We start from the raw sequence: 10,438 nt of genomic DNA, 5'->3' as shown, positions 1-10,438 counted from the left end.
AGCACAAACTGAGTAGATGTTTTAAAGAACTTTGATAAGAACCAGCAGGACCCTGAATCTGAAGCACCAGCACTGGATCGCATGCTGTATGCATCTGCATTTAGTCATGTTGACTCAACATTTGTTTTTTAGCTTATCAGAAACTCTGCAGTCTACCAATCCTGAATTCAATGCGTTTCAGATTTTAATACTTTTTAAAACATATTGTTCCATTATCCCATCATGCCGTGTGGCTTTAAAGGTGCAGCAGGCATCCTTTATTGCGGAGCACTACATTTGAAAAAGACCAGTTCTATTGAGCCCAGAGGATAATCAGATACTTCTCTGCTGTCCGTTTATCTGTTTTTTCTGTCTATAACAGGTTCAGACGAAAACTAGGAAGCGATTGTTTACATAAGAGAGCAAAGAGGCAGTCGGTGCGATGTGAGCCGAGTTTAGCTAACAGCCATATGGGAGAGACCTGACCGCAGCCTGCATGCTGATGCACTATTAGACAATTATAATTACAATATGTTGGATTCATGAGGAATAAATTTGATTTCTACATTCATAATTAGAACCACAAAGAGAAGGAGCCGAGCTATTCCTGAGTTAAAGCAACACAGCAGTCAGGTTTCTGGCCTGGGAGGAAACCGGACTGCCTGCAGAGAACCCGGCATGCGCCTCCATACAGAACCCGCTACCTCCATACAGAACCCGCTACCTCCATACAGAACCCGCCACCTCCATACAGAACCCACTACCTCCATACAGAACCCACTACCTCCATACAGAACCCGCCACCTCCATACAGAACCCACTACCTCCATACAGAACCCACTACCTCCATACAGAACCCACTACCTCCATACAGAACCCGCCACCTCCATACAGAACCCGCTACCTCCATACAGAACCCACTACCTCCATACAGAACCCACTACCTCCATACAGAACCCACTACCTCCATACAGAACCCACCACCTCCATACAGAACCCGCCACCTCCATACAGAACCCACTACCTCCATACAGAACCCGCCACCTCCATACAGAACCCGCCACCTCCATGCAGAACCCACTACCTCCATGCAGAACCCACTACCTCCATACAGAACCCGCCACCTCCATACAGAACCCACTACCTCCATACAGAACCCGCCACCTCCATACAGAACCCACTACCTCCATACAGAACCCACTACCTCCATACAGAACCCACTACCTCCATACAGAACCCACTACCTCCATACAGAACCCACTACCTCCATACAGAACCCGCCACCTCCATACAGAACCCACTACCTCCATACAGAACCCACCACCTCCATACAGAACCCACTACCTCCATACAGAACCCACTACCTCCATACAGAACCCGCCACCTCCATACAGAACCCACTACCTCCATACAGAACCCGCCACCTCCATACAGAACCCACTACCTCCATACAGAACCCACTACCTCCATGCAGAACCCACTACCTCCATACAGAACCCACTACCTCCATACAGAACCCGCCACCTCCATGCAGAACCCACTACCTCCATACAGAACCCGCCACCTCCATACAGAACCCACTACCTCCATACAGAACCCACTACCTCCATGCAGAACCCACTACCTCCATGCAGAACCCACTACCTCCATACAGAACCCACTACCTCCATACAGAACCCACCACCTCCATACAGAACCCGCCACCTCCATACAGAACCCACTACCTCCATACAGAACCCACCACCTCCATACAGAACCCGCCACCTCCATACAGAACCCACCACCTCCATACAGAACCCACTACCTCCATACAGAACCCACTACCTCCATACAGAACCCACTACCTCCATACAGAACCCACTACCTCCATACAGAACCCACTACCTCCATACAGAACCCGCCACCTCCATACAGAACCCACTACCTCCATACAGAACCCACCACCTCCATACAGAACCCACTACCTCCATACAGAACCCACTACCTCCATACAGAACCCACTACCTCCATACAGAACCCACTACCTCCATGCAGAACCCACTACCTCCATACAGAACCCACTACCTCCATGCAGAACCCACTACCTCCATACAGAACCACTCTGAGCAGGGATTTGGACTCAGGGATTTGAAAGCAGTGCTACCAACTGTGTAGCTGCAGTTTGAATAAAATTGTGATTCTGATGTACGCTGAAAGGACTCGGGTCAGCAGGAATCTCCATGGAAACAAACGACGGAACCAGAACCGGGTTGGGTTGCATCTGGACGGGCCGGGTTCAAACAGACTCAACATGACTGCAGCCTCCTGACTTCTGTTAAAGGAGCCACTGATTCACTTTTGCACATCGTCACATTCATAAATGAAAAAGTTTATTGTTATGGTAATAGCGTCTTCCTGTTGTGTCTTTTTGTGTGCTGCTGTTCAAAACTGAATACATGCTGATTATTTTTCTACTGAATGATTTAACTTTGAGTCAGTAACTACATCATTCGATGTGTTCAGTTTTAAACGAGTCCACTTTGTAAATCTTGGATTTCTGAAATTGAAAACTGAATTTGGGGGAAAAATGAGATGCATTTCATCAAACTGTCATTATTTGTTAGACTTGAAGTGTTTTTTTAAACTCATTTTAATTTTATTTAGTTTAAAGTTGAGTTTACAGAAAGGTAATTTAACTGAAAAGTAATAAAGTTGTGTCATGTTTGTTTGGCAAAGCCAAGCTGCAGACAGATTCCTGGAAGTTGCATTTGTGGAAGTTTTAATAAAACGTAAATTCATTAAAATGGACAAAGAGCTTGGATATAAAATCAGGCAATGAAAGAAAAAGCAGCACTGAACAACAAAATCTCAGGAATCCAGAAATGCTCATTTGGGCCACAATACACAAAGTAAAAGGAAAATAAATCTATTTCAAAAGTCAGATTTGCTCTGTCTCAGGTGGCTCAAACACAGAAAGGCAAATTAAGGCCAGAATCTAAGTAATTAATAAAAAATGATGCAAACCAGAAACACAGGAAAGTAAAAGTCCAAACATCTATAGATCATCACACTAAGACTCAAATTAATGATTCTTTTTAGATATTTGTGTCTGAGCTCTGAACATAGAGACTAAGAATCAATAATCCTGCTTATTGTTCCCTTATTATTGCTTAAAGAAATTTGCTAAATAATTGATTCAGAACCAAAAAAGGTTGTGTCACTGGATAATTTATGGGCTAATGGTAAAACACAATTATTCCTAATGTGTAGGAAAGAGAAAAACCATCCCAGTCATCCCTCAGCATGTCGAAAGATTCCATCAGGTTTGTTCCTGGTTGGGGTTTAATCCGAGTCCAGAGGAGCTCAGCTGTGCTGGAGAATCACTCAGCAGCAGCAGAAGAAAAACTGGGGAGGGACGTCCTGCAGAGTGGGTGGGAACCAAGCAAGTCATCTCATATTTAAAGACAGTTCAAGCAGCGCACCTACTTCTGCACTCACACACACACACAGAGGACAGACCCAGTGAAGACTGAGGGGACTTGCTGTTGGTTGCTTTCCTTTGGACAATGGCTCTTTTACCCACCAGGTATGCACAAGCTTTACTGAGTATTCCTAACTAAACATCTAAGGTTCAGTAACTGCCACCTACAACTTAACAATATTTACCGTTCTGCAGAGCAATGAGCATTGTGACTGCATGCAGAGCGCCGTCGATAGTGCCTTTAAAGCTGAACAGCAGGTTTTTCTTTCTATCAACTTACAAACTGAGTTTGTCTCAACATGTTTTATTCAGCTTCAAGAAACATTTGAAGTGCAACTAAGTTTGGAAATGTTCAAAGAGAACATGAGGAATAAGCTGAGCTGAAAGTATAAAGTGCAAAGTCGAAATAGACTTTGCACTTTACTAAATTAAAATAGTTTAGTATCAGTTTATGTTATTGTGATTATGTGTTTTGTGGTTTTGCTTCATTTTTCTGTCTCTGTCTGCTGCCAGGGTTGGTCAGGTCCCTCTTGTAAAAGAGATATCATAATTATTAGTATTATTATAATTCTATTAATAGCCTCTGCAGATACTTTTCAGGGCTCACTTAAACTGTTCAGGCCAGCTGGCAATAATTTAAAATCAGTTATTTAGTTTGAAATATCCTCATATATAATGTTTAACTCAGCTTGGAGTGTTGAGGCGTCAAACGGTTCAAATCGCGCCTCCACATAGACTAATGTAAACCAGATGTGCCTGATGCTCAAAACGTGTTTGATGCACATTTAAGTTTTTAAGTTTTACTTTGTATCATTTCTCTGCAGCCTCCCTGCTAATTTCACCACCCTGGCTGAAGATGGAAACCAGTCAAATTCTAATAATTGCTCACTTCAATCCAACAACTTATCAATATCAAGCATCACAGCGTACATCCTGTCCATCTCTGTTCTGGGAATTGTTTTGAACATCTTTGTGCTGACGGTCTTCGTCCTCCATAAGAAGCCCTGCACCGTGGCTGAGATCTACCTGAGCAACCTGGCTGCTGCCGACCTGTTCCTGGTCTCCTTCCTGCCCTTCTGGGCCGCCAACGTTTATCATAAGTTTGACTGGATTTTTGGTCTTGCCATGTGCAAAATGGTCAATGTGAGCATCCTGATGAACGTCTACTGCAGCATCTACTTCGTGGTTCTGATTAGCATCGATCGCTATTTGGCCTTGGTTCATCCACTGTCCCTTGAAAAAATGCGTCGCCCAAAATTTGCCAAAATTTGTTGTGCTGTGGTTTGGATTCTGGGATTAAGTCTTAGTATTCCCAAATTTATCAACAGGAAATTGGTATCTCACAGAAACATTACTTCCTGTAGTGAACCTGATGAAACTTTATTCCAGGCGACTGAGTGGATGATTTTGGTGTTGGGGTTTTTCATTCCCATTTCTATTATTTTCTTTTGCACTGCCAAAATCCTCAAAGCTCTGAGGAACAGATCTATCCAAGACGTAAATGCAAAGAAAATAGATCACAAAGCCAACGCTTTGGTCCTGGCTGTCCTGCTGGCGTTCCTGATCTGCTGGGTCCCGTTCCATCTGCGGTCCATGCCAACCTGGCTCTATAAGGCCGGGCTCCTGGCAGAGTGCAGCTCTCAGATCATCCAGCACTTCTGTGGGCAGTTCTTCACCTATCTGGCGTTCTTCAACAGCGTTGCCAACCCCATTCTCTACGTCATTGTTGGAAAAAACTTCCGGAAAAAAGTCAAGGAAGTTTTTCTGCAGAGAAACTATAAATGGAGTCCAACCATGACTTTCAGAAGTTCAAGAACAAAACTATCATTTATGCATCCCTCTTAGTTCTGACTTAATGTGCATTCAGCTCACTTCCTCTACCAGACGTTTTTAATTCAGGTATGTATTTAAGCTATTTCAATGTTTTATCATAAACATTTGGTGGGTCATTCAGAATTTTTGTTGGTTTCATCATTGTGAATTACTGAGTAATTCAAGTATTGCAGCCAAACCTTTAGTCAGAAGTGTAATCTGAAAACTAAATATGAAACAAAACGATTTGCCCTAAAACAGATGTAACACCTCACAGAGAGCGATCCAATCCCACGTCTCTCCAGGTGGGATTGGAGAGAAGATGTTTATCCAGCCAGTTTGACTTCATGCTTCCAAAAGCTTTTTATAACTTCTTAAGAAAAAAAGATTCTAACAAATATTAAAGCATGTAGCTGCAGTTTGACCATCTTAAATAATCACTGCAGGCCACACCGTTCTCCTAAATTAGAGCTCAAACTTGATGCAATCTGCTTAGATAGAAAACTTTTAACCCAGTTTGAATAAACAGATTAATGCGCTTTTTGACAGATGAATGTAGATCAACTGGAATGGATGTAACTAAACTGACTTTTCTTGAAAAGTGCCTCATTATTGCTTTTTTATAAATTGTGCAATGTAAATAAACTGACAGGAACTGAATAAAAAACCACAACAGGCAATCAAAAACATGAGTTAATAATAAAAATCAAAAAGGAGAAATACCTTGAGATGTATAAAAGTGAGGAAGGAGCAGCAGATCAGACAAATGACAACTTTAGAGCTTCACTTTAAGTCTGAGGGAACAGAGATGAAACGTTTTAACGTCTCACTGTTTCCATGAGCAGAACTTTGGCAAAGACAGGAGGAGAAAATGCAAAACTAAACCATGAGGAAACCGCACACGTTTTCTCTCAGCTGCGTTCAGGTTCCTGCTGGAACTCAGAATGAAGCTGTTTGTGTTTAGATTAGAAAGTTTTGAAAGGTTTCATCACATGATGTCCAAAAGGTCAAATAATACAGAGATAATTTTCTGAAGTTTTGTTTGATATTCAGCAACAAGGCAACATGTTCAGGATCCCTGCAGGGACAAGCACATCTGGACGTCAGAGACGTTGTAAACTTCATATTTATGTCTCAGGAGAACAGAGAAATCTTGTTCCTGTTTACAATTTATTTTTTTACTGAAGCTTGTTTTCCTTCTCATAAACTCCAAAGGCTGCTCAATAGTCGACAAAACTGTAAGGGATCCCAACAGATCCTAACAGATCCCCAGGTGAAAGATTCCATATTTATTTTCTAAATAAAAATAACAGCAGAAACCTACATGGTTGTAATATTTTATTTTTGACTCTATTAGTCTGGAGAGAAGAGCTCAGCTGAACGGTGTCATTCATAGATTGGACATCGCGTTTATTGCTCCAGTCGCAGAAGTGATGCAGACATCAGAGCTGCCTGATAATTAAGCAGCGTCACCAGACAGGTCTCATAATTATAGAAGTAATGGCCTGAAGTGAAGCTAATGGAAGCAATCAGTCAAAGCGATGGAAGCAGGATTTCTGTGTTTAAAAGCTTCTACTGGTTGCTATTCCATGTGTGTTTATTTTATGAACTGTTTTGTATCTGGATGTTTGTTGTGACATTAACTCGTATTACTGAATCCATCCAGATTCAGTAGAAATACTCTGTGGGATATCGCTTCACGTCTCACTGCAAGACATGTTGTTCTGTCATGCAGATAAAAGTGAGCGGCTTCCTGCAGCCATGAACTCACAGGATGGGCATGTTGCTCTGCAGAATCGGTTTGTTCTCTTAACTTTGAATTCTTTCGATTCCCTGGCATGACTCTGAATCACTTCCTCTGAACCTGAGAACGCTTTGGTGGAACAACATCTCAGTAACAAAATGGTTGGCATTACAACTGTTCTTGTATTTACTGTGAAGTTTTAAATGTGTCTCTTTGCTGAATGAAGAATGTAAAATGATCTTGTTTTGACTTTCATCCACTGGTTAATCCGTCTGTAAACAGTTTTCTCTGGTGAAATACCATCAACAGGATGATGGAAGGAGGCTCTGCCTCTTTTTAAAGTGTCAATATTTCTGTTTTTCCATCTAAAGTGAATTTTTCATACTTCATGTGTTTGATGTATAACAAGTTGTAAGTCATGAAAGTGTCTCTTAATACAGATTTTTCTTGTATTTATTCGGTTTGTGAATATTGAGAGGTTAAAGGTGAAGCCGAGTTATATAAGCTGATAAAGCTGAGAGAACGTTTGGGTAAATAACAGGTATGCAATCATAAAGGAGACTAATAACTATATAGATTATTATCAGACAATTATACCTGATTTACAACATGTTTCATAATGTAAGTGTATGAAAAGAGTTTTATGGAGGTTAGAAATAAAAATACTGGAAAACTGACCAATTTAAGTAAACAGGCAGAAAAACAACAAAAAGAGTCAAAGAATTAAAAGAGAAATTTATTATAAGGAACAAATAGGTGTGGAGAGTCATTTTCAATAAATTACAATATGGATTCATGAAGTTCCTCTGATAAATATTTTAAAAGTAGCATTTTTTCTGTTGGTTTGGTGTAATATTTTAATTTGAAATGTTTTTATTAATTGTAAGTGGGACAGCAGGAAGGCTGCAAGTTTTATGTCTCAGGCTTTCAACAGAAGACCTGAAGGTTCTGGACGGCCCGATCAGCCACAGCTGGGCCTTTCGGGTCACTGCCATGTAGCTTCAGTTCCTTCAGCAGGCCAGAAAGCAGAGCGTTTATTCTACTAGCTACGGCAGTTAAAGGATGAAGGAATCAAAGTCGTTTCCCTTCAGATGAGGCAGAACAACAGCAGGCGCAAAGGCAGCGAGAAAAATATCCGTCTGCAGATGCTGGTGCTTCATCAAGCAGCAGATAGAAGGAGCCGTCTGATGGTCGTTCCCTGCCTGATTCTCAACCTCTGAGGTCTTCTCATGTTTGAATGTTTCCCAGCATTACTTATCCTGTGGTCTCTGTGGCTCCAGGTTAAACCTGTTCTTGGTTCCAACATGTAGGATCCTCTCAGCACAGGATCCTGTCAGCACAGGATCCTGTCAGCACAGGATCCTCTCAGCACAGGATCCTCTCAGCACAGGATCCTCTCAGCACAGGATCCTCTCAGCACAGGATCCTCTCAGCACAGGATCCTGTCAGCACAGGATCCTGTCAGCACAGGATCCTCTCAGCACAGGATCCTGTCAGCACAGGATCCTGTCAGCACAGGATCCTGTCAGCACAGGATCCTGTCAGCACAGGATCCTCTCAGCACAGGATCCTCTCAGCACAGGATCCTGTCAGCACAGGATCCTCTCAGCACAGGATCCTCTCAGCACAGGATCCTCTCAGCACAGGATCCTGTCAGCACAGGATCCTCTCAGCACAGGATCCTCTCAGCACAGGATCCTCTCAGCACAGGATCCTCTCAGCACAGGATCCTCTCAGCACAGGATCCTCTCTGCTGCCTCCTGCTCCTCATCTTTACAATCTGGACCTCACCGATATGGTGCTCGTCTTCCTGACTGCATTTCTGTCATGTGCGTCTGTAATATGCTGTCAGCAGAACTGAGTCATTTCAGCTGCCAGTCAGACCTGACTGGTGACTGGTTACTGGTGACCAGTTCAGCGATGGCTGGCTGCTGACCTTTTTCTTTCTAAAATCTGCCTGTTAACATGTAAACATTTCATCCGTCAGCCAGCGATGTTCAATCTGTTCTTCCAAGTTTTCTTTACAGCCTCATTTAAATAAGAGCAGATGGGAACCAGAAACAAACGAGTCTCAACATGTTCGTCTGTTTGTTCCTGTATTTCAGATTCCATTACTTGTAATGTTCAAACTCTGTCACAGCAAACAGGAAGATCAGTTACACGAGAGCGTCTTTATCTTGTCAAGGATAAGAAATCAAAAGAACATTTTGGTTTGTGTTCCTCTTAAATTCACCTTAAGTAGAGCAGTAAAACTTACATGAGCCTTTGCAAAAAGACATTTAGAAGTTGTAATGAAACCTCAACAGACTCCGTTTGCTTTACTGCAAGATTCAAGAGGCACAAATTAATTTACTTCTTTTTGTATATATTTCTCTTCATCACTATAAATTGTTAAATCAGGAGTTATTGTTTTCGATCGGCTTTCACTTTATATTTAAGTTTCTGTTTCCTGAGGTTTAACGTGATTTAGTTTAACTAGGGTGGCTCCTATTTCATTTCCCTTTGGGATTAATAACAGACTTTTTAACTGCATTAAAAGGTTAACTAAGAATAAAGTGGGACCAACAAGATGAGACATTAAAGTCCCTTTGCTAGAAATAAAAAGCACACCTGGTTCCTGATGGCCTGGTTCCTGATGGCCTGGTTCCTGATGGCCTGGTTCCTGATCGCCTGGTTCTTGATGGCCTGGTTCCTGATCGCCTGGTTCCTGATCGCCTGGTTCCTGATGGCCTGGTTCCTGATCGCCTGGTTCCTGATGGCCTGGTTCCTGATGGCCTGGTTCCTGATCACCTGGTTCCTGGTCGCCTGGTTCCTGATCGCCTGGTTCCTGATGGCCTGGTTCCTGATGGCCTGGTTCCTGATCGCCTGGTTCCTGATCACCTGGTTCCTGATGGCCTGGTTCCTGATCACCTGGTTCCTGATGGCCTGGTTCCTGATCGCCTGGTTCCTGATCGCCTGGTTCCTGATCGCCTGGTTCCTGATGGCCTGGTTCCTGATGGCCTGGTTCCTGATGGCCTGGTTCCTGATCACCTGGTTCCTGGTCGCCTGGTTCCTGATCACCTGGTTCTTGATCGCCTGGTTCCTGATCACCTGGTTCTTGATCGCCTGGTTCCTGATCACCTGGTTCCTGATGGCCTGGTTCCTGATGGCCTGGTTCCTGGTCGCCTGTTTCCTGGTCGCCTGGTTCCTGATCACCTGGTTCCTGGTCGCCTGTTTCCTGGTCGCCTGGTTCCTGATCGCCTGGTTCCTGATGGCCTGGTTCCTGGTCGCCTGGTTTCTGGTCGCCTGGTTCCTGATGGCCTGGTTCCTGATCACCTGGTTCCTGATCGCCTGGTTCCTGATGGCCTGGTTCCTGATGGCCTGGTTCCTGGTCGCCTGGTTCCTGGTCGCCTGGTTCCTGATCACCTGGTTCCTGATCGCCTGGTTCCTGATGGCCTGGTACC

The 10,438-nt window shown here is 43.3% G+C and overlaps 1 protein-coding gene across 1 annotated transcript; it reads left to right on the top strand.

The window, feature by feature from the left end:
- Positions 1-3,453: 3,453 nt before the first annotated feature.
- On the top strand, positions 3,454-7,377 carry LOC129374756 (B2 bradykinin receptor-like). The gene is made up of 2 exons (XM_055053366.1): positions 3,454-3,544; positions 4,264-7,377. Exons 1-2 carry the CDS (start codon positions 3,525-3,527, stop codon positions 5,282-5,284), a joined length of 1,041 nt encoding a protein of 346 aa, XP_054909341.1. The 5' UTR covers positions 3,454-3,524; the 3' UTR covers positions 5,285-7,377.
- Positions 7,378-10,438: the final 3,061 nt, after the last annotated feature.

Source organism: Poeciliopsis prolifica, unplaced genomic scaffold, assembly GCF_027474105.1.
Source record: "Poeciliopsis prolifica strain line A6 unplaced genomic scaffold, Auburn_PproV2 SCAFFOLD037, whole genome shotgun sequence".
Lineage (NCBI taxonomy): Eukaryota > Metazoa > Chordata > Actinopteri > Cyprinodontiformes > Poeciliidae > Poeciliopsis > Poeciliopsis prolifica.
This window is presented reverse-complemented; position numbering and strand designations above follow the sequence as displayed.

Coding starts and splice junctions, on each gene's coding strand:
- LOC129374756 (XM_055053366.1), top strand. CDS start 3,525: ATGGCTCTTTTACCCACCAG. Junction 3,545..4,263: donor ATGGCTCTTTTACCCACCAG/GTATGCACAAGC, acceptor ATTTCTCTGCAG/CCTCCCTGCTAATTTCACCA.